The sequence below is a fragment of the Oscarella lobularis genome, chromosome 2 (genome assembly GCF_947507565.1).
Source record: "Oscarella lobularis chromosome 2, ooOscLobu1.1, whole genome shotgun sequence".
Taxonomy (NCBI): domain Eukaryota; kingdom Metazoa; phylum Porifera; class Homoscleromorpha; order Homosclerophorida; family Oscarellidae; genus Oscarella; species Oscarella lobularis.
Window position 1 is genome coordinate 3,600,141 of NC_089176.1, and position 21,360 is coordinate 3,621,500.

Here is a 21,360-nt window from a genome sequence, read left to right on the forward strand (position 1 = left end):
GACCAGATGTGGTTTGAGATCACTGATTGGTCGATTGGAGACCACCTCGAATAGTTTCAAATAGCAATGGGCTATTATGTAGTCTTCCTTTCTAGCGAGATTGTTTTTATAACGGGTACGATTAATTCGTTTCTCTTCCTCCTCTGGAAAGCATCCGGGTTACGCGGTGCACACATTTTCGCTAGCGTGCGTTCTTGCAAGTCTACAATGGACTTTTTCGGCTTTTTTTACGGCTTCAGCGTTGGACTTCTTCTCGTTCTTCTTTCTCGTCCAGTTAAAGTAGAAGAAGCTACAGATTGTCAAGGTTTGTGTTTGCAATCAAGCGTTCCGTTCTCGAGATCTATCGCGAGCGCATTCCTTTCTTCGTCTTAGTTTGCAGACTACTCGCAATTGAGCTATCTAGCGCACTGCAGAAGACGGGCGCGTCTTCGGCCGTTCTCGAAACTGGAAGCAGACTAGACCCGAAAGGAGAGTGGGCCGACGGAAAGAAGATATCCTATAAAAAATCGTAAGAGAGAGATTTTGATCGAAAATGAGCGATCTTGCACTGCAAGGGAGGTGCGGCTCATGGAGGCGTTAGAGGGCGTTTGCGATAGTATGCTCGACTATCGAGTTCATTCTGATAAACCAGAAAAATTCGCAAAAGGTGATTTTTTAATTTAAAAACCTTTGCGACGTAGATTATTAATTCTGTGGGGTTTGGGTGTTAGGACGTACTAGCACCATGGAGACGCTGCATAATTTGAAAAATAAAGGCGTCAAAGTGAAGATGGATCTGCCGGAAGAAATGTGGGACAGCGTCCCAGCTGAGATTACTAGATTGAAAAGCAAGGCAAATTTCTTGCCCATTAAACGCGCTTTGATGTCGTAAAAGGGGGTTTCATTTGTTAGTGTGAAAGTCTTGTCAAAGAATATGAAGACGAATTGACCAATTGGTACTTCAAACATCAGGATCAGTCTGATCTGGAGACTTGGTTTTGCAAAGGAAAGGTTCTCTCGACGGCTGAGCAAAGTGCGTGAAAAAACCTTCCGTTGGTTTGGTGAGAATAAACGATTTCTTCTGTTTAGAATGCTTGCTGGCAAGTGATGATAACGAAACAGAAAAAGATGAGTTGTGAGAGCACCGACGTTTTGGACTTTGAGAGTAGCATTCAGTTTCTAATTGATCTAGAAGGAGAAAATCAATAAAGCAGTAACTAGCTGAAGAAAAATATAGATTTTTTGACGTCTTCCAAATTCAAAGACCCTAAAGTCATAACATCACAACACGCTATTGTAATTAAATAAAACCCAAACCTCTACGTGGCAGATCATCAAAAGAGACTTGTTCAATTTTCGATAAATTACTGAAACAATGAAAGCTCTAAACCAAACTCCACTTACTAGCAATGGCTTACCTATCAGTGCCGTAAGTAGAGTTAAATTGCTCGGCAAGCTGCTCAAGAATAGGAGCGCTGTGAAGATCGATAAACTGTTTCCTACAGACCTACAATACAAATTGCTATAGAAAAACAAACTATACATATTTATCGCCCCAGTCCACTTCATTCATAATGTCGACTGTAGCTGCATGAGTCCAAAAGCTGTCGTGCACAGCAGCAAACGTGACCCCGTTCCTGTAATCCAAAATATCCATTATTGATTCATATGAACAGCTCCCGTACCGTTGACAGTGCAGGGCGGTTAGCATCATGTGCGTGGCATCGAGCGAGTGAACGAAGTTGGGCGGAAAAGCGCTCCTCTGCTTTCTTCGATCGGGCTTCCTTGAATAGGCTCTCGATTATTTTAATTATCTGCGGGGTGTTCTTACAGCGATATATCTGATTTCGAGACGTTTTCTATTCGCTGCAAGCCCGTTTTCACCTAGAATTATTCAGACGACGGTAATGCATTTAATCGAGTTTGCGACGTTCTCTAGCACCTCCTTTCGGTATGGCTTGTGGTAGGGCTGAATAATTGGGAGGCCTAGCGGGGTCGTCCACTGAACGGGCTGCCCGGAAGCGGCAATTTTCTTCGCTGATTCCGTTAGCCAGTCCTATTGAATTCGATCGTCTCATAGCAAGTCGAAATGCCCTTTCTCACTTGAATAAGTCGAGCGTTTTCAAAGATTTCTCCGAGGCAATCAAAGACCAGCTTTACTAAATAGGTAGAAGCCGAAAAAAGGTAGCTAGTGTCCACGGATTCCTGATCTTTCAATTGTCTCTAGCGAAGCACCACGGTACTTCCTTCATTCACGCGATAGCTAAAAGACTCACCTTAATTTGTTCCCTTCCTCCAACGAAAGTAACTCCATAAACGATAGTCATAACAGTTTGTTTAATAACCTGAAACAGAAAGTAAGCAAAAGGGGCGAAGGACGAAGCACTCCGCTGCCTTTCTGTTGACTTTCCCATCGAGCAACATCGCTATTTCAACTCCATTCTCAGCATCAATAGCCCTCTTGGCCTCGACCTTTAAAAAAGACTTGAAAAACGGCGGCGACACGTGCTCGCAATACGTACGAGTCTCAAGACGCCCGAGTAAACATCCTGAGGAACGTCGCTCGCCGACAAATTGACTTGATAGCCTCCTTCGACGTCTCGACCCATCGCCGCGTAGTGCTGCAATCCATTACACGATCCGTCCTAGAGGTAACCGCAGTATGAGGGATTTTAAGGATTAGCTCTTTAGAGCCGTTTTCCCCTGCCTGATGAACGGGCAGGTGCGAGACGTAGCTCGAGGGCTCGCCCGAGCGAATAGCTTCAGTTATTTCAAAGCAGCATGCCAGACATTGCAGGGGCTCGTCGGCGCTTCGCCACCAGCCACGTCCCTAGGGGGGGAAAAAAAGCTATCAGGACCACCAATGATTTCTATTGATGAGATATCGTACTGTGAGTGGATTATCGGCCGAGTCTAGGATGTTTTCCGTCGAATCTTCGGCGTACTTGACTCTTGCTTCGAGTGAAGCTCTACGTACGTTCGCGTTATATATCGTTAAGGAGTATTTTTAATTCCTGACTTCTTCATCGTTCCGCGTAGATTGGCTAAGTGGATTTTAAGCCAGGCGAGTCCGTGTTCTCCCAGGCGTTCCCCTTTGCCGAAGAGAAGCAGAGATCGAGCAATATCACCGCCTTAATTTAAAAATCTTTAATGTTGCATTCGAGCGAAGGCCGTCTTACCCAGATGAGTTAGATGAGGAGGTACAGTGTAGGCTCTGCCTCTGAAGTCCATATTAGAAGGAAGCCAAAAAATGTCATTTTCAAACTAGACAGAGGTTAGATGGAACGCCCATAAAATCATTCGATATTTCATACGTGTCTCGCTAGAGACAACCGATAGACCATATCCATCCGAAGAGAGTTTTTCTCCAAACGTTCCTTTCGCAGAGCTCGTCTCAATCGAAAAAATTCACGTTTTTTAGACACGTCCTCCTCGTCGCTTCGCCAACAAAAATTAAAAAAAAATCAGCGTAGCAAAGAATGAGAGACATTACGCCGGAAGCTCTGGCAAATCCGGAAGATCGCCACTCGGTATTCCAAGATCATCGTCGCCTCCTTTGTTAAAAATTTCTTCGACCACTTTAAGCATCTAAAAGAACATAAAACTATTCTTCTTATTATTATTACTTTGGATCGTTTTACCGATTTGTTAATTTTCCACGGACAGCTGCTTATATAATTGAGAGCGTCCAGCACCGGTTTCAATTTATCGCCGTTCTCCTCCAAAACTTTCCAGTGCTGAAACGCGTCCACGTGTCTTGTAACTCGCATAATTGGTACTTAAACAAGAGAAAGAGAGAGTTATCATTGACGAGAAGACAAAAAAAAATCGGTTCTCACTAGGAGTCACGAGGTATCCGCCGTCATCGATGCTGATCCAAGGTCGAGGCGGAACGAGCATAGGAGCAACTGTTGCTCGCATTGGAAATTCCGACTAGTCGTTGATTTGGTATATTTTTCTTGTTCTTCTCATAGTCTGACTCACCTTTAGTCCACTTTGAGCTTTGTACAGCTTCAGTAGATCAGGATGAGCCTATATTAGAGATATACAAGGTGATGGGGTGCTATACTATTTACATCATCTACCTTGATATGACCGACTTTTCTCTCTTCAATGACTTGGTATTCATGTGTAAAAGCAGCTACGGGGCTAAAGAGCCTACATCACGTACATATTCATATACAGCTCACATTTGCTACCTAACTTCTCCAGTTGGAGTAAACTCGGCGTTCTCCACGAGACAATTTAGCAAATAACCCACAAGCTAAAAACAATTTTTAATTCCCAAAACGACAGCTTCAATAATCTACGTGAATGTGAATGGAGAAGGGCCAATGCGTAGAGCGTTTCGATAGGCTAGCCTCCCACGGTCGAAAGCAGTCTAGTTCTTCCCAGAAAGCTCGTTGTGAAATCGAGTCACAACGATTGCTTCCGAAATAATAATCAATGTAGTCGATATACATAGAAAGGATCTATTGAAGAAAATATTTAGAGAAGCGGAGGAGGTCGTCTCTACAACCTTTTCCTCTTCTCCGTTTTGACTTTTCTTCCATATCTCGTATGTCTGCTCTATTGCGTGGCCGACTTCGAAGCACAAGAAGCGAACCGCCATTCCATCGGACTGCTGTAGCAGCAGTTCGAAAACCTATCAAAAAAATAAGAAATTTCTAGAATACATTGTCAAAGATAATAAGCATCACTTTATCCAATAGAATGTCGACCATTTTAGAAGGATTTAGAATTTTGAAAAGAAGTGTAGCGTTGGAGGCAGCCTCCGGTGAAACCACTAATAAAAAATCAACGTCGCATCTTAGATGCAGAGCACACTTTCAGGACCTAATTTAAGCCTTCGATCTCGCTGCTTCGGCTTTTGTTCAAATACAGCGTCGGTCAATACTTTCTGCCATTGATCCCTCAGTGACGACAGCTACATTACACAAAAGATAAATAAATAAATAAATAAATAGATTCTTAACCGTCGCAGCTGACTCCGTGTCAAAGGCGTCAGAGGGAACGACAGTCTTTACGATGAGTGAACCCTAAGAAGAGGAGGTCGTGGCCTGTTGCGCATATTCAAGAGCAAGCCTATTGACTCTTTTCTCGGTGGTCAGTTGGCTCTTTAGTTTTCTCTTCAGATCTTCAGACCTCACGATTCCTTCTAAACTGAAAGAACTCCTCTTGCTTTGAAGATCGCCCTACGTAGGAAAAATCATCTATAGTTAAAAGAACATTCAAAACGCAACATACTGTTATTAATTGCCCATTTTCGCTATACAAATCCGATACAATGTCTGCGATGTAGTGCTTTCCATCAAAGATAGGCACTTCAGCTTGGAACTCAGGAGCACCATAGTGTAAGGCCTACGCAAATTTATACTGTGTCCTGTGCTGGGACTACTTTACTAGAGCACCTCTTTTAGATACAGCTTCTGCCGAGTTGACAACGACGCTTCATAGGGAAGATGTTCAAGGTGAATACCCTAGGGGTATAAAAGTACTAAGGTACTACTGTAACTAGGCGGCATGTTCACTTCAGCTTTGATGTTTTCCAGCAAAGAAGGAATGTAGCTGACGGACTTAGTCCTAAGACGAGTTGACAGTAAAAGAAACGCGAGCTAGAAAGCCTCTCTACCGAATATGCTGAATCAAAAGTGCAGCGTAAGTCTGAGCGTCCGGTTCGAGAAGACTTCGAAGCATCGTTCGATAAATGCTCTGAACTTTGAATTGATTTCCCTACGTTTGATTATTTTCTCGAGAAAAGGCAGTCGTTTTTTTTTTGACTAGACAACCTTTTCAGCCCATCCCAGCATGACTTCGTTAAAAATACGATTATTCAATTGAACGCCTGATCGGAGAAAGTGTTTCAAGCAGTCCTCGGCCATTTCGACCTAATGCGAGAGTGTGGCGACGGTTTCGCCTGCAGAACGGCTCACTTTTCCCGTTTGCAAGTGCATGTCGACGAGAGCCATGGCTCGATGCAACTCGGACAGCGACGATCGCGTCGTTTTGTCGCTGGGACGCACGATACGCGAAATGAACCGCGTCCCTAAATTCTAGTCAGGTTATTTTCAGAAGACGCGACAAAAGAATCTCACAAGTCAAAGAAAAACCGAGTTTCTTCTGCAGCATTTCTGGAGGATAGCGTACGCTACGTTCATTTGAAGCACTGTACCAACTCCCTACATACAGTGTAGCTAAAAGTGGTGTCGATCGGAATTTTACAAAATATGTGCCGTAGAATGGCAAATATGTAGTTATGAAGACGATTCCTGAATCTTTGGTAATTCAATCCAGTTATCATGTACAACTTCTTTATAATCACATACTGCTGCTGATTCTGTATGATATTTCACAGGGTGAACCTTTGAATTTCCTGCACACGGCAGGCAGCACTGACCTTCATCCAAAGAACGTTCGTCGTCTTCCTGCAAAAAGGTGACCACACGAATGAGTAAAAGAATCTATCAAAACAACGTGATAAGTTCACAAACTTGTTGGATTGATGCTGCCCCGCCGGAAACGGAAGAAACGCTCGAGTCTGCACAAAACATCAAATGACTTTGTTAGAGTGCAAGAGACGTACGCGCACCTAGTGCTACGGGATCCAGAAACCAGCTGGAGGGATTCTTCAGTAGACGAAGAGCGAATTTCCGTTTGGGCTTCGGGTGATGCGGCCGCGACGATTTGCGCAACGAGCGATCACGTTTACCTAGAAGACGACATGCGTCAAAAAAATCCTAACGCAAACGTATGGATGGAACTGACAAAGGTCAGTGGGTGCTATAAACAGGCGTTCCTTTAGGCTAAGTGAAAGGACTGGAGGAGAAGGAGAAGAAGAAGAAGTGCTGACACGTTCGTCTGATAAACTCTACCAAAGAGATATAGATGACTGTGACTTGTACGTCAATCACGGACACGTATTCTTACATTTTCTGCACTCTCGTTTTCTGGAAGAAGAAAGCAAACCACCTTCCAGTTTTTCTTTCGCTCTTCTTGGCGGTGTTTCTATATAGTTTAGAGAGTTGATTCGTCTAATTTGATTGTACTGCGCAAAAGATACTTCAGACTCTTCATTGGCTCGTTTAATTGCAACAATCTATAAAGACTGCGTATTTAGCTATCAGTTGCGAGAGAATTCAAATTGAACCTCTTCGTCTTTTGGAGCGTATCTAGAAGCTTTTTGACTATCTACAGCCTGCGGGACGTTCTATATGCACAATGCTCAATACCTACCAAAACCTAGAGAAGTTGTACCTGGGGATGAAGCAGGTCACTTTTAGATTCAAATATATTTTCTGTGATGTTTTTCTCACATTCCAGAGCCTGTACGAAATTAAATACAACTGTAAGTGACACAATACGGGTTTTCTTCCAGTGTAAATTTAGCAGAGTGAAAGGTTAGTGTTTATCACGCCCGACCGCGTGATTCAGAGGAACAATGACGTATGCACCATTGAGGTGGTTAGGAAAGTGGGCGTTTCTACTCTCATGAGTCATGACTGCCCGCGTTTGGTGCACTGTACTTAGCATATATTTACTCTCGATCCGAGTGCTTTTAGTCTTAGTGTATGTAATCGTCGGAAAACAAACCTCAGACGCCGCCCCCTCTTCCCTCGCTTCCTCTTCTTTAGCCTAAAACGATGCAGTTGATGCATTTGTTTAGTTTTTTTGCGCTCGTCTTCACTTCTATGGGCGCTGTGTCCATGCAAAAAGACTCTTGCGCCGTCACGTGACGGCTCCGTCGAAGCTTCCTTCTCAGAGAAAACGATGATTTGTTGTCAAGTATGCATACGACCTACTTCCGACGTTCTGCCGACTGGACTCCTTTCTGTTTTGGGAGAACCGAGATTCGGAGAACGGCAAAGTGAACTCTTGCAGCAGCAAAGCTCCCGGATAGAGTGTCAATTAGCGCCTCTTCAGGATCACGTGTGCTTGAGAAATCATATTTATGAATTCGCAATTTAGAGATTTAAGTAAAACCTGACATTACGTGACGTACATCTAAAAAAAGGCAGCACGGAAGAATCTGTCTTTCAGCTTCAAGAATTCCTGTGAATGCTATACAATAACTACTTCAGAACTGTCAAATAACTGATCATGATCCTCTGATCCAAGCATCTCTTTCTGATCATGATTCTCTGCTCCAAGCATCTCTTTCTGATCATGATCCTCTGGTTGAAGCATCTCTTTCGTGCGCGTCGTGAAATGGTCAAAATCGGGTCGATTTTCCGGTTCGAACTTCCAACATTCAAGCATGAGCGAATACATTTCATCGCTGCAAATTTTCTCCGAATACATATTTCTAGGATGTTCCAAACGACTGCCCGATTCAATCAGCCCAACTAGATCTTTCTTGGCAATGCCCGACCAAGGAATCGCTCCCTGTGACCAAATTTCCCATAGAGTCACACCTGCCGAGAAGATAAAGTTCAAAAAACGAAATGCAAGCCGAGACGCTAACCGTAACTCCAGACATCGCTCTTCGTACTAAACTTGCCGTACAACAAAGCCTCTGTTTTTTATCACGTTATTTAGCACTTCATAAACATACTGTGTTGCCAACCTGGTGACATCCACTTTATGGGCACTTTTTCCTCTTTTGCAAAGCTGTAAAATTCTTTGCTCAGTCCGAGCGCTTTTGACATACCAAAGTCACTGACCTAAAAATAAATATAGCGATTCTAACACAAATCTAATAAATAGACCTTACTTTGACTAGATCGGGAGTTGACACCAGAACATTGCGAGCGGCGAGATCGCGATGAATGATTCGCTGACCAGCGAGATACGACATACCAGCAGCAATTTGATTGGCAAAGTTTAGCAGAACAGAATTCTAGAAGAAAATCGGCCTGTCACCGCACGGACGCCGACGTACCAAAAGCTCAGCATTACGCTTAGAAGAGTCTTCTGCACGTACGAATTGAGAGCGCCAAGAGGAACGAGCTCTGAGACAAGCATAACAATGTTGTCGCTTTCAGATCTAAAAATGTGTTGGGGAAGCGTCTCGAGCTTTGGAAGGAGACTCACTTTGACGCCGTGGACTGCGGCAGGCTGATGCCCAAGAACTGAACAATATTGACGTGCGTCAGCGACGTCATTACGGACGCTTCGGCCAACAGCGCATCCTGCACACTAGATGAAGCGTTTTTGATTTTCTTGACAGCCACATCGACGAACCTATAGACCGTTTTTTATTTATCGATTAAATGTATACCACGACTAACCCATTGGGCGATTTCCACGCGGCTTCGTTGACTGTTCCAAAAGCGCCAGAGCCAAGCTCTCTTCCGATGTCCAATGACTCTTTAGGGATGAGCACTGGACCGCCCGAAGAAACCGGCGCGGGAAGATGAAAGACTGTCCCGTCCCTAAAACACACGACTTTCTCTCTCATCTGCACCCAAAGGAGCGATTTTACCAAAGCTTCTCTTTCAAGTCAGAAAACCTAATTCTGTCTTTGGGGTCATACGTCCAGCACAGTTTCATGATGTCGTAAACGCTGTCAGGACAGCGTTCCGGCTTCGGCAAACGCTTCCCAGCCTCAACAAGAACGATGACGTCGACATTGGAGACTCCTACATACGGAGCACTGACAGCATACGACATGATCTCCCACAGTGTCACACCTAAAGAAAAATATTATTGAATTAATTGCCCGCTGCACTCGCAGTCTGTTTTTTTACCAAAGCTCCACACGTCGGACATGGTGGTGAACTTGAACGTGTTCCAGCATTCGGGTGCCATCCATCGAAGAGCCACTTTCGCCTTCGACGACACGCTGCTCACGTAGTACTGGCGACCGCCGTCTAAAACTCGCGACAAGCCAAAGTCGGCGACCTAAAAGGGGCCGTCGAATCTATTCTACGACACCAAAGTCTAATACTACCTTGACTAATTCGTACGAAAAGACCATTACGTTTCTCGCTGCCAAGTCTCGATGAACCAGCCTAGAAAATAAGACACTCTCGCTCTCAAAGGCTAACGGTGCACGATGTGACGCCGTACTTGCTCTCTTCGAGATATAACATTGCACTGGCTATCTGCCCCGCGAACTTCAGTTGCTGTTCCAAGTCTACGACGTCTTTTACAGAAACGCTAAAAAATGAAATTGATTTCGCCTGTCTCGGATAATTTTCGCGCACGCTTACTCTGGACGTCTTTGCTTCAAATATGTATCCAGTGCACCGTGTTGAGCTAGCTCTGTTACAAGACGAGTTGGATTCTCGAGACACACGCCCATCAATGCGACGAGATGAGGATGATTGTACGATGCCATGACACTGGCCTCCTTTAGCAGATCGCTCTTCACTTGGTCGTCTGCCGCCTGCTTGAGAGTTTTGACGGCAACGTCAATAAATAACGGCTCTCCCGATTCGGTCGTCGTCTTCCACACGCCTTGGCACACTTCGCCGAATTCGCCGGTTCCAAGCATTTTACCCAATTCCAAGTCGCTGGGTAATATCAGCTTTGCTGCGGCGACGATGTTGTCGCCGTCGATAAGGTAGGAAATGTCTCGCATTTCAATGTATCTCTTACTCGGCGAAATAGTCGAAACTGAAGTGCGATTCATTTCAAGACTTTCTCGAAACATGTCGAGATGATCCGGTCGAGGCAACGGGGTTGGAGGACCTAATACGAACAGAAAATTTAAAAAAAAAGAGTCGATAGAGAAATGAACTATAGACACCTGGAGCGTTGGTGATTTCTTCACTTTTCCTCCTCCTTTTTCGCTTCACAAAGACGACGATGAGAAGAATAAGAAGAGCGAGGAGGACTATGACGCCGACGGTGACCCCCACCACAAGAGCCGTCGATACGGCATTGATAGGGGCGTCGTTATCGTCATTGAAAACCTCCAGGGTAACACGCCGCGCTTCGTACTGCATGATGTCTCTCGACGCAAGCACGAGATAATACGTAGTATTAATACTATTATCATTTGGAGAAAATACGACGCCGCCGAGATCAATGACTTGATCCTCAATTTCTATGCTCGATTGGCTGAGTAGAAAATCGGTAGCCAACAGAACGCAATCGCATTCGCTCGGTCGCGCGATTCGATCACGTATGACGCCGTGCGACCCGGCTAATGTTTTTAAGAAAAAAAACCTCCACATTTGAGCACTCGTTAGTCTAGCTGAACGATGCTTACCTAAGGGTTTTGTGAGTCCAATCCAATGTGCTATACTCGCTCGCGTCGTCCCTCCGCCAGTCCACGTCGGCGCCGTTCCGTTGAACGATACGTGGACAAAAAGATCGGCGCTCTCGTTTCGTAGTGGAGCGCTCCACGTTATGGGTTCCGTCGCCGAAATGATTCCGCTCCTGATACTGTACATGAGCACGAACGCATCTTCCTCTGTTACGGGACCAGTGAAAGTCAAAGCACCTTTGCTCAAAAGGGGAAAAAAAAAAGATGAGTTTAGACCATATAGCGTTTCCGCTGCCGCACTTTCCAACGTCTTGATGTCGAAAGGTTCCGTCAACGCGGGCGGTTCGCCTGCGATAGTCAAGTCAATTACGTAGGGCCCAGGCGAAAAGGAGCTAGGCAAAGGTGGTATTTCAAAGACAACAAACCCTAGGCGAAATGATTATTCGACTATATAGGCTAATCCAACGACGCGGGGTCTCAGACCTGTGTTCGTAGCGGGAATCTGAATTACTAGGCGAGACAGCACGCCATTTTCCGAGAGTCTCACCAGTAGAATGCGGACTTTTCGATCGGACGAAAGTGTTGAGGCATCCCACGTAATCACGCCTCGAATCGTTTCGCCGCCGACGAACCACGGATTTCTCTCGGGACCGGGACTCCACATTCGAACGTTCTTCTTCTCGCCTAAGCGGTTTTTTTTAACAAAAAAACGATCATAGCATATGGGTATAAGACCATAAAAAGCGAATGAGTGGTGTCTCTGCAATGGAACTTGACTTTCATCATTGGTGTCCAAGCAGGTGTTCAATATGCTGCTAAGGTCATCTCGTACCCTCAAGCATTTTCCGTCGTCAAAAACGATCTGTTTCGTCTGAAAAAAAATTCAAAATATCGATTTATGCACGCAAGTTTTCTCCGTATCGAACCAAGGCTTCGTAAAACAGAGTCGATCCGCCGCACTCGTCGTTGTTTACGCAATTTCCACTTAGACCTGAATAGCAGACGTCACTATAAAGACGGCGTTTTTCCCCCTTCACTCACTCGAAAGGGTTCTTGACTCGAAATCGTAAGTGAACTTCTGCTCCTCGCTAAACTCTTCGCAAGGCACGATCATGAACTTGTGACTGCTGTTGTAGGTCAAACACTGATTCATGTCCTTGCCAGGCATGATGTGATGTCCAGTGGCTACACGCAGAGAGAAAAAGCGAAATGAATCAGAATAGAAATACTGGGCTTGTATTACAAGAGAACAGGGCCGACAGAACGGGCGACGGGTCGACGCACGGACGGATCAAATCCAGATTTCCACTCGTCTCGTTAAATCTCACGCATTCGCTTTGAGTAGACGGGGTTTCAATCGTCTAAAAGCGTTCTCTCAATCTTTTTTTATCTGTTGTCTATTTTCGACTCACGCGACAAAATTTGTCGCCGCATCTGTTCGCCAAGGACGTAAATATCCACGCCGTGAAGGTGTCCACCTTGTTCCTGCATATGCTGAATTCTGTCTCGTCTCCGTCGTCGTCCGGCCGAGTGAGACAGCGTCCCGCGTCTTCATGCAAGGGACTCTCACAAAAGGACGAAATCGCAGCAAAGAACCCCTTTCTTACGTGCTAAATAAATTTTATTGCCGTCTACCAGAGAGAACACCTGATTCGTCATTCCATCCGGCTTGGTGATACACGGCTCGAACGTCGCCCGTTTAAGATCCTTTCGCACAAGACACATATTCGTTCCAACGATTCGAACGTGATGAGCTACGAGAAGCCCAATAATATGTACGGTTTTCTTCTCGCGCTACAATTATTATTAATAAATACCGTTTATGAGAGCACTCACGTTTAGTTCGAGCACTCTGTATCGATCAGATACGTAACCGGGGTAACCATCAGCGCCAGGCTGTCCAACTTTTCTCAACGACACGCGAATATAAACAGTGGAAGGATCGTTCTCAGCAAATTCTGGTAACCTAAAAAAACGACGCAATCAACGTTTAACGTGTGTTAATAATATATTATTGCCTGGGAGATATCGCATCAGATACAGCCGTGTATTTTGCTGAAAGCAAAGCAAGCTGGTTCGTGCCATTTGCCCAGCACATATCAACGTCGAAACTGCCGGTCAAGCTCAAAGACGTTAAATCTAGCTAAAGAAGGACGTTAATTAAATTGAACATTTTCCTCTTAGAGAATCTTACCTCGATAACTGAAGCGTATCTGACAAGGGAGGCTTGTACGTCGATTGTAGCCATACGATCTAAAGATTTCTCGTCAATAATGCAACTCTGAAGAGTGGTCTCCTCCACACAATTATCGGCTTCTCTCAAAGTGGCCCTGGTCAAAGCGACGACGCGTCTGCTTCCCGTTGTGACGGCCATCAACGAGTAGATTTTCGTCGAATCGAACGAAAGGAACTCGAAGTCGAACAAACCTTTGGGATTCTTAACGAAATTCCAATCTGGGCTAATCAATGTGGAATCGTGTAGGGAAATCGTCGTTCCGTTGCCAGGGTCTTCGATCAAGTAGAGAGCCAATCGGGTCTCCAAAGAACTGACCATTTGTTTTTCTGCGTCGTAATCAAAATCCGTAGCAGGCACTGGAGATGCGACGAAACGTTGCCACGAAGCTTGAACGCCCAGTCCGTGCACCGTGCGGCACGAGTCAATCAAACCGTCATCAGTTTGCGTCACTGACCGGCTCGCTAACAAAGATGTATAAATAGTAATCTGTATAATTAACTGCGGCTAGGACTGTAACAAGTGTTATAACAACCAGAGACCAAGGTCTCTGTAAGAACCGACCTTCCGCTGACGTCACGGCTCTCCCTCCCATCCTCACCTTTCATTCCTATCCAAACAACGGGAGTGAGACGCGACGCGACGACGTTTCCCCCGTCAACGAGCGTCAAATTGAACAGGCGATCGGCCGACGTCACGCTAACGGCGGCGGCGACCGATACGAACTCGGTTGCTTTCGACGACGCGACGCCGAAATCGGCTACTACGACGCCGCCCGAGTCGACGAGGTTAACCTGTAGGGATCGATCGTGCGCGGGCGACCAGCGCACGGCGGCGTACGTCCACGCGCCGCCGTCGCCGTGATCGTTGAGAAAGAGTCGCGTCGGATTGACGATGTCGATGGCGTCCGTAACTAAACATTTATTCAAATATGTACAATGTACTGGCAGTTGGGACGCACTTAAAACGAACGTTGTCGTCACGAGCAGTGTTATCGCTACGTGTAGTACGACCATTTACACAGAGAACAAGAGAACAGGGGGAAGCGTCCGGGAACTGCCCGCATCGTTTCCGATGATTTAAACTAATTAACTATTGAATCATATTCGAGCACTGCTCAACACGTCATTAAATAACCAGAACGCAACGAGAGAATCCAAACTCAAATCGTTTTAATTAATAATCAACTGCTTCTTCGTCGGAAGGTGGATCGTAATTGGCGAGAAACCGGATCCACTCGTCGAATCTGCCTACTTGATTGGGGGTGAACCAGTTACTGGCTCGAGCCGTCACGACAAGCCACATCATCTTGTCGGCGTGCGTGAAGCGATATCGAGTGTAGCACGTCTGCACGCAATTGAACAGTCTCAGCATATTGATTCCCTGATGTCCAACGGCAATGTTTTGAGAAATAAAACGAGCCAATGAGACCATTGATTCGGCATCTTGCCCATACGTGTAGTGGCGATCGAATTCGATGAGCTTTCTTTGGGCTCTTTCGGCCGCCTGTCTCAGTTCAGTACACAAAGTCTCATATCGACTTTGCTGTTTGATAAACTCTTCTTCTAACCACGTGTAGTCGCGTTCACTTTTTTCCGCTTTGTCCTTCCATCGCTGAAGCTCTTGGGCATGACTCGGATTCGAGGTGTGAACTGAGAGCAGATGCGAAACGAGTGCGGAACGAGCCATCTGCTTGGAACATACTGAACAATGAATCAACTGGAAAGAACACACTGAAACATGAGAATCTAAAAAGAAATTTGAAAAAAGGATTTCCAGTCAGAGCAATATGATTAGGTACCCGAGTAAATAATAAATTAATTAATAAATTAATAATTGCCCCTCTATTATCACTATTTGTCATATATAAATTTTAAATCGCTGGTAATCGGAGAAGCCCCACCCCCTCATTTAACGAACCGAGATTTTCCCTAGCGACGATCGTCTGACAGCCACTCCTTCGACGCGGACAATAGACGAGCAGCTTGTCGAGTAGGGTACGCAGAGCAACGACGGGGCGTACGTCGCGCGACGACACTGCCGTACGACAGATGGGGCATAGCGCGCGATTGGCGGGACGCGCGAGCCACGTGCTAATGCACTCCCTGCAAAACGAGTGGCCGCACGGCGCCGCGTGCGGATTCGCGAAAGGACCCATGCAGATGGAGCACGTCAGGCCGTCGTCGACCGGATGAACGTAATCGATGGCTTCTTCCGTCGAAGGGGCGGCGGCGGCGTGCGCCAACGCGGACGATCGCGAATCCGCGTTGGCAAACTAAAAATTTTCGTAATAGAGCGGCGGGGAGATCGAGAAAACGATCGAACCATGTTTCTTGTCGTTTCCCTCCGTCAGATTGGTGATACGGGATTTTTTGTCTGGCCGGACAAGGCAAAAAGAGTACTGTATATATATATGTATTTCCTAAGCAAACTCAAGCCAAAGAACACGTAGGAGCATGCAAGCTACTAGGAATTTACGACACCAAAGTTCTAACACAGATAATAATCATACGACACGTGGCATACTATGGCATACTAGTACGCCAGTGATTGTAGGGACTTGAGCCGTCGTGCGTTCCTGGCGCGAAGCAGTTCGGACAACGCCGGCAATTAAGAACCACGCGGCGGTGCACTTCAAATTCTTTCTCCAAGCACTTCAGGCAGACGACGCACTGGCAGGGATAGATCCGAACGGTCGTCTCACGACGGTGGTGACACTTGAAGCAGACTCGAACTTGTGTTCTCTAATAGCAAAAAGCCCTGTAAACTAAAGAATATGATGCTGTTCGATATAGGCTACGTACTGGCATGATCCAAAAGAAGCTGATGACTTCGTTTATCACGTACTGCGCGACCGATCGAAAAATTAAATGCTCGTGCTTGCGGCTCGGACGAGGAGTTGAGGACACTCTGACCACGACTGTTCGTCTAAAAACGGCAAGGTTTACTGTCTAAAAGCGCAACGGCTCGACCAGGTTTCCTATCGTTCAAAACAATGCGAGCTTCGGGAAGGAAAGGAGGGCCTTGACCTCAAGAATGGTCCAACACGCCTTCTTGAGCTATGGTTACCTTTGGGCTTCTCGCCGCGTTGAGAAACGGGAGCACAGTGACACGTGCTTGGCTTTCTGCTGACTGCTGGGAGTTCGGAGTCGGGACTTCGTGGCATCGCGAGGTGTCAAAGTCGGTGTCAAAAGTAATTGAATTAGCTATTCTCTGTCAGCTAGACGATCCGTACACAACTGCAAAAATAAGTGGCCCTTTCGCCGCATCGCTTATTTGAGTTCAAAAGTCTCAGACTGCATCCAGGACAAATGCCGATTGAAGTTGATACAAGGTTATAGATCCTCGCGGCATGCATGCAGCTCCCACGCTTTCGAAAGATAGTAGTGCGTGAGCGAATAGCGATGGCTCCCACTGCCTCGTGTGGTCTAGCTTGATTCCCTGTGCAGAAAGATGGCGACATGCCCTCATTGTGGAAAAAGGATTAGCGCGGGCTCCGCCAGATCGCAGCTATTTGGCTGGATACGGTGTCCAGACTGTCAAAGATGGATGAAGCTACACACTGCGTGCAATTAGAGTCTATAAACTCGTTGCATGAGTCGCCGTGACGCGACCGTTTCTTGTTGGTAAAGTACAATGCATCATGCAGCAAATGCGCCCCGCTATTGGCCTAGGTGGGAAGTGAGGACTTTCGGATTTGATCAGGCTAGCTGTACGTCATATGTGCACCGTACAATCGTATACCGCGCTCGAATCGAACGGTTTGCGAAAGCGCGGTGGATTCTCGAGTACGTGTCGCGTTATGTGCGTATCGACATGATCGAGGCCGCGATATAGCGCTAGAGGCCGAAAAGCCCTGATTTTTCCATGCAAACTATGCACAGTTCCTTGACCTTCTGCTACGTTTGTAGCTGCCGGACCTGAATAGGCAAGGAAGTTTTGGCGTTCACGTGCGAGAGGAAATTTTTCCACCGACTGGATCGAGGCAGCCATCGAGCCGGCAAGGCCGCCGAAAACCATTTCTGCCGTTTCTTGACTTCGAGCGACGGTGATAGTGAAGATGGCAACTAGACAGCCGGGACTTTCACCTCGTGCTTCGAAGCACGAGGTGAAAGTCCCGGCTGTTTGCTTCGAGTTTGTGCTTCTGTGGGTCGCATAAAATGCTCAGACTCACTGACAAGAACGCTGCGGAAGCCAAAGAAACATACAAAAAGTTTTCATGGGACGAAATACTTCACTACATGTCGCTGGTGAGTGGAATGTTGGCTCTCATTGGTCTCGGAGGTGAATACTTCACTGGCACGGATCGAGGTCTAGCGTGCACCGTATCGAACACCTTGACGAGAGACGAGGCGCGTTTCGCTGTCATGTGGTGTGCGAGTCACATGCAAGTTCGTCTCGTCGATGCAGTTCCCTTTGTAATGTTCGTGCAAGGACTCTTTCTCGCCGGACCCCACCTTTTGTGGGAAACAATGGCGGCGCCGGCCCTCGAGCAATTCTTTGCTATGGCTCCTTCTTTATCTCGATCGTGTGATTGTCAGACCGGAGAGTGGCCGTTCGAGACGGTAGAAATCGTCCGAAAACTGAAAGCTACGTACGAAAAAAGCGAAACCGCTGTCTCATCATATCAATGGAAACTATGGGTACAGCTCATAGTTTCGCTAGTCTTCCTTGTTGTACTCGGTGTCATTTTTCATTTTACGGGCTTCTTTGCCGTTCACTTTCTCTGTACTAAAGTGGGAGAGGATTTGACGTTTCGCCGTGCGGGCTTCAACAGCACAAGGCTGACGGGCTACAATCCATATGACACTCTTTGCACCTACACGACGGCCAACTCTATGGTAGTTATTTGCTGTGCTGACATAGGGGTTTTGATTATAGCATTCATCGCAGCAGTGAAAGGTGTTGAGTGTTGTAAGAAGCCTCACCACTGGACTAAACTGGACAGCAGCAGCTACGCGAGTTTTCTTTACGCGTTTTCGATGAACCCCACTGCCGCAGCGCAACATTGTTATAAGCCTAATTTACAACACAAGAAATCCCTTAGAATTAAGACGGATTTAGATCTTTTAGTATTGATGCTATTTAGGAAGGATAAAGGACTAGGAGAAACGTTTTTTGATGTCCAAGTACAACTGCAACTGGAAAAGTTATTTCAACGTCAGCTTGAAGACTTGTCAACCTATTTTTGTCTACTCCTGGGGCCGCTGTCGCTGCCGCTCAAGCCTACCTTCGCGCAAGTACAGGAGCACAGACTACGCCTCATACAAAAAACCGTTGAGACTGCTAAGAAAGGATCGGACTTTGGAAAAGACAAGAACCGGTGCGTTTTGGGAGATAAAATACTACAGCTTTGTTACGATAAAAGACGGAGCACTTTTCAAAGTCAACTGGAATCAAACACATCTGTTGAAAATACTTTGCCTTTATACGACAGCGGGCTTCATTTATATTGCGGTTCCAAGGGCTGTGCGCTGTCTCTATCACAGATCTGCGGCGAGGTAATACCGCGATACACCGTAACACTGTGTTATTCTAACTGAAGTTGGGCGTTCTTAGATGACGGCTATTGATTTGAACACGTATTATAACCCAAAGCTCACAGAAAAGAATGTACCCAAGAATGTTACCAGATGGGACAAATTCGAAACAGTAATAGAAAAATTTTACGTAACATTCAATTTTCTCAGGGTTTCCGAAAGCACAACCGGCAGTGAAGAAGCTCAACAAAGTCCGGTAAATCCAAACTTTTTAGAAGGAAAACAGAATCTGACATACGTTTAGCTTTCCAGGCGGCATAAAAAAAGCAACTATGACCTTATTGTAATTACATGCTTAGAGCCACACTTTCAGGCAAGCGCAGGTATCATTTTTCAGCGTAACTTAAAATCTCGCTTTTTATATCTCATTCAATCCACAGCGTCAGTCCTTTTGGAAGATGTACTTGGACGACGCGTCCGAAAAGGATGTTTAATTCTTCTAGTAGTCGAGACAACAAAAGCTCAAGAAACCAGGAAAGAGATCGAAACAAGGCTACGGAAATTCCTCAGGTAGGCGTTTTGGCCTACCGGTAAATGACTTCTTTTTTAATATGACATTGTTTAGCTGCGACAGTCCTCTTGTGCTTGACTCCCCCGAGAATGAGGAGCTGGAAGAAAGCTTTTACTGTGAGAAAAAAGAAAGTATCAACAGGAAGAATACGGCACCCATCCCTCTTGAGAGCCATCAGGAATATTTCTCTTTCGAACCAGCTGATACGGAAAGCTTGGGCTCTGCGATTTCTACTTCCACGTACAAACGGTTACCGTCGTTGCAGTGCTCCTTGTCTTGGGCAAACAGTACAATGAAAATAACAATGTTTGCCTATACGGTGAAAGAAGGCCAGCTCACTGAAAACCCTGAAGAAGAAGTGGAGGCTTCACGAGAGGAAAGTCTCGAGCCGTCAATTTGAAAAGAGTTGCAAATGTTGCAAAAGGCGCTTCGTGACTTTATGTTTTGGATTTATGTTTAATTGGGTAGAGGCCAGAGATCGGCTGATTGTCTGTGATTTAAGATGCTGTGCGCAACGGCTTACTTCACTCTCTCTAAGGCTCTGACTTCACTCAAGCTGCACGTGTAGAAGATGACGAACTGTACGTGACAAGAACCGTGGATCTTTAGCAAATTCATAAACACCTGCAACGGGAAGTAGAAACAAAGGCAAACATCCAACAAAAATTTGCAGGCGGCCTCTTCTTGAAATTTCTCTAAAAAAATTTAGTTCACTGTAGCGTTTATAGTCAAATGCCGAACCTGCATCTCCTGGACAGCAGCGATTTTTGCAGTAGGCCAAGAGACGACTCATCATGACGTCAACGTTTTCTAATAGCACTTCCTTCTCATCTTGGATCCCGACTAAAGAGGCTGATACAAAGTAGAGTCAGTCAGGTTTGGGATCACATCACCAGTTCAACATCGAACTGAGTTTCCTCCGTCTCTTGAGGCTATGGTAATAAATGCGAATTTAACTCGATGCTGGATGCTAAAGTGCTCACGTCCATCTTGATCATTTATAGAATACACACTCGAGAATGGGCAGTAAAACGCCGGAAACGTAGTCGGCTAAAAGCAAGACATTCTTCAAATAACAATCCTGAAACAAAGAGGTGCAGTGACATGAACAGCAGCATTCTTTGTGACAGCTGCTGGAATGCGACTAACAGTTCTACAAAAAACGAATTTGACAATATATACTGTATTGCCTCATGCACAAAAACAATATTCGCTTCTGGTAAGAAGGAAAGACGTTGAAAACAAACACGAAATTTTCTTTGTCCTACTTTCTTCATCATCCTTCTCGTCACCTGAAAACCCCAAGCTTATCCACAGTAAAGAACCGAATTTTTCTCTCTGACATACTTCGAGCAAATAAGACAACCGTGAACGAGTGAGTCAACACACGGATCCACGTAAATCGGCTTCGTCGACACGATTTCCACAAGATAGTCTACATAAAGCAAGAACGAAAGCATTGTTCTTTCTTGTCCAATCAATTTTCTAGAGCCAGTTCAAGAGAAATAAACATGCACCACCCCTATCGTACCAGTGTCAACTGACGAGAGTTGAGTTTTTTGTCGAGCAAAGACGAACAGACTTTCAGCGCTTTAATTAAGCCACTGAGCCAAAGTGGCGTCCTAAGACGCAGGGAGAGAGGTCCGACGATCCCTTTGAAGGTGATGTAGGCTATTGGACGCGTGTGGATCAGTTCTAGTCTAAACATGGGCTCTCTCTTACACTGCTCTGGTAAGTGTTTTGCACGAAAACGGCGTCCACTTCGTCAATGTTTATCGTTTGCCTCAAGAAGGAACACTGAAAGAACGAGATGGCTAAAGTAGGCAGCGACATTATACTGATTTTATTGAGCTTGCAGCCTACTTTCAGTTGGCCGGATTTTGAGACAAACGCGATGCGTGATGTCTGGAAATCGTCAGATGATACAAGGTCGTTTCATCGGTTT

The 21,360-nt window shown here is 45.8% G+C and overlaps 6 protein-coding genes and 2 long non-coding RNA genes across 11 annotated transcripts; 2 read left to right on the forward strand and 6 right to left on the reverse strand.

Moving 5' to 3' along the window:
- The first annotated feature begins 137 nt into the window (after positions 1 to 137).
- Positions 138 to 1,246, forward strand: LOC136183501 (protein canopy 4-like). The gene is made up of 6 exons (XM_065970160.1): positions 138 to 304; positions 373 to 508; positions 555 to 646; positions 711 to 832; positions 892 to 1,012; positions 1,069 to 1,246. Exons 1-6 carry the CDS (start codon positions 208 to 210, stop codon positions 1,116 to 1,118), a joined length of 618 nt encoding a protein of 205 aa, XP_065826232.1. The 5' UTR covers positions 138 to 207; the 3' UTR covers positions 1,119 to 1,246.
- On the reverse strand, positions 1,146 to 6,202 carry LOC136183495 (DNA-directed RNA polymerase, mitochondrial-like). Its single transcript, XM_065970152.1, has 35 exons — positions 6,075 to 6,202; positions 5,913 to 6,025; positions 5,769 to 5,867; positions 5,612 to 5,712; positions 5,511 to 5,562; positions 5,391 to 5,459; positions 5,227 to 5,340; positions 5,073 to 5,174; positions 4,956 to 5,018; positions 4,816 to 4,906; positions 4,680 to 4,765; positions 4,499 to 4,624; positions 4,290 to 4,451; positions 4,179 to 4,243; positions 4,065 to 4,128; positions 3,964 to 4,011; positions 3,819 to 3,912; positions 3,621 to 3,757; positions 3,473 to 3,567; positions 3,294 to 3,417; positions 3,159 to 3,243; positions 2,999 to 3,110; positions 2,870 to 2,948; positions 2,687 to 2,809; positions 2,502 to 2,624; positions 2,374 to 2,451; positions 2,256 to 2,324; positions 2,083 to 2,202; positions 1,922 to 2,035; positions 1,811 to 1,863; positions 1,665 to 1,763; positions 1,544 to 1,616; positions 1,398 to 1,486; positions 1,297 to 1,346; positions 1,146 to 1,246 (listed from the first exon to the last, which is right to left on the reverse strand). Exons 1-35 carry the CDS (start codon positions 6,106 to 6,108, stop codon positions 1,197 to 1,199), a joined length of 3,156 nt encoding a protein of 1,051 aa, XP_065826224.1. The 5' UTR covers positions 6,109 to 6,202; the 3' UTR covers positions 1,146 to 1,196.
- Positions 6,124 to 7,980, reverse strand: LOC136200073 (uncharacterized). Its single transcript, XM_065990397.1, has 13 exons — positions 7,970 to 7,980; positions 7,779 to 7,910; positions 7,664 to 7,730; positions 7,570 to 7,611; positions 7,234 to 7,302; positions 7,127 to 7,186; positions 7,040 to 7,075; positions 6,907 to 6,984; positions 6,745 to 6,847; positions 6,569 to 6,688; positions 6,471 to 6,517; positions 6,377 to 6,404; positions 6,124 to 6,316 (listed from the first exon to the last, which is right to left on the reverse strand). The coding sequence occupies exons 1-13, from the start codon at positions 7,978 to 7,980 to the stop codon at positions 6,234 to 6,236; spliced, it is 876 nt and encodes a 291-aa protein (XP_065846469.1). The 3' UTR covers positions 6,124 to 6,233.
- On the reverse strand, positions 7,907 to 14,424 carry LOC136183493 (uncharacterized). Of its 4 annotated transcripts, XM_065970150.1 has the most exons (28): positions 14,326 to 14,424; positions 13,966 to 14,277; positions 13,436 to 13,828; positions 13,326 to 13,384; positions 13,150 to 13,274; positions 12,949 to 13,097; positions 12,739 to 12,885; positions 12,544 to 12,680; positions 12,375 to 12,492; positions 12,173 to 12,316; positions 12,058 to 12,122; positions 11,867 to 12,002; positions 11,615 to 11,815; positions 11,432 to 11,557; positions 11,135 to 11,368; positions 10,670 to 11,068; positions 10,131 to 10,611; positions 9,988 to 10,077; positions 9,869 to 9,929; positions 9,666 to 9,819; positions 9,401 to 9,608; positions 9,207 to 9,350; positions 9,010 to 9,159; positions 8,875 to 8,962; positions 8,685 to 8,815; positions 8,543 to 8,634; positions 8,441 to 8,491; positions 7,907 to 8,390 (listed from the first exon to the last, which is right to left on the reverse strand). In XM_065970150.1, exons 1-28 carry the CDS (start codon positions 14,378 to 14,380, stop codon positions 8,038 to 8,040), a joined length of 4,803 nt encoding a protein of 1,600 aa, XP_065826222.1. In that variant the 5' UTR covers positions 14,381 to 14,424; the 3' UTR covers positions 7,907 to 8,037. The 4 variants fall into 4 exon arrangements, with proteins under 4 accessions (XP_065826222.1, XP_065826221.1, XP_065826220.1 ...); XM_065970149.1 differs by having other exon boundaries at positions 8,543 to 8,639; positions 8,690 to 8,815; positions 13,966 to 14,414; XM_065970148.1 differs by having other exon boundaries at positions 13,966 to 14,414.
- Positions 14,425 to 14,442: 18 nt separating this feature from the next.
- Positions 14,443 to 15,729, reverse strand: LOC136183500 (RING finger protein 151-like). Its single transcript, XM_065970159.1, has 3 exons — positions 15,690 to 15,729; positions 15,285 to 15,639; positions 14,443 to 15,112 (listed from the first exon to the last, which is right to left on the reverse strand). Exons 1-3 carry the CDS (start codon positions 15,690 to 15,692, stop codon positions 14,541 to 14,543), a joined length of 930 nt encoding a protein of 309 aa, XP_065826231.1. The 5' UTR covers positions 15,693 to 15,729; the 3' UTR covers positions 14,443 to 14,540.
- A 92-nt stretch (positions 15,730 to 15,821) lies between these two features.
- Positions 15,822 to 16,512, reverse strand: LOC136200064 (uncharacterized). Its single transcript, XR_010673284.1, has 3 exons — positions 16,434 to 16,512; positions 16,169 to 16,292; positions 15,822 to 16,108 (listed from the first exon to the last, which is right to left on the reverse strand). It is a non-coding gene; the product is annotated as an uncharacterized lncRNA (long non-coding RNA).
- Positions 16,513 to 17,552: 1,040 nt separating this feature from the next.
- Positions 17,553 to 20,058, forward strand: LOC136200059 (uncharacterized). Its single transcript, XM_065990384.1, has 5 exons — positions 17,553 to 18,865; positions 18,924 to 19,100; positions 19,149 to 19,227; positions 19,285 to 19,414; positions 19,470 to 20,058. The coding sequence occupies exons 1-5, from the start codon at positions 17,606 to 17,608 to the stop codon at positions 19,813 to 19,815; spliced, it is 1,992 nt and encodes a 663-aa protein (XP_065846456.1). The 5' UTR covers positions 17,553 to 17,605; the 3' UTR covers positions 19,816 to 20,058.
- A 441-nt stretch (positions 20,059 to 20,499) lies between these two features.
- LOC136200065 (uncharacterized) lies at positions 20,500 to 21,321 on the reverse strand. Its single transcript, XR_010673285.1, has 5 exons — positions 21,279 to 21,321; positions 21,138 to 21,212; positions 20,947 to 21,086; positions 20,763 to 20,850; positions 20,500 to 20,707 (listed from the first exon to the last, which is right to left on the reverse strand). It is a non-coding gene; the product is annotated as an uncharacterized lncRNA (long non-coding RNA).
- Positions 21,322 to 21,360: the final 39 nt, after the last annotated feature.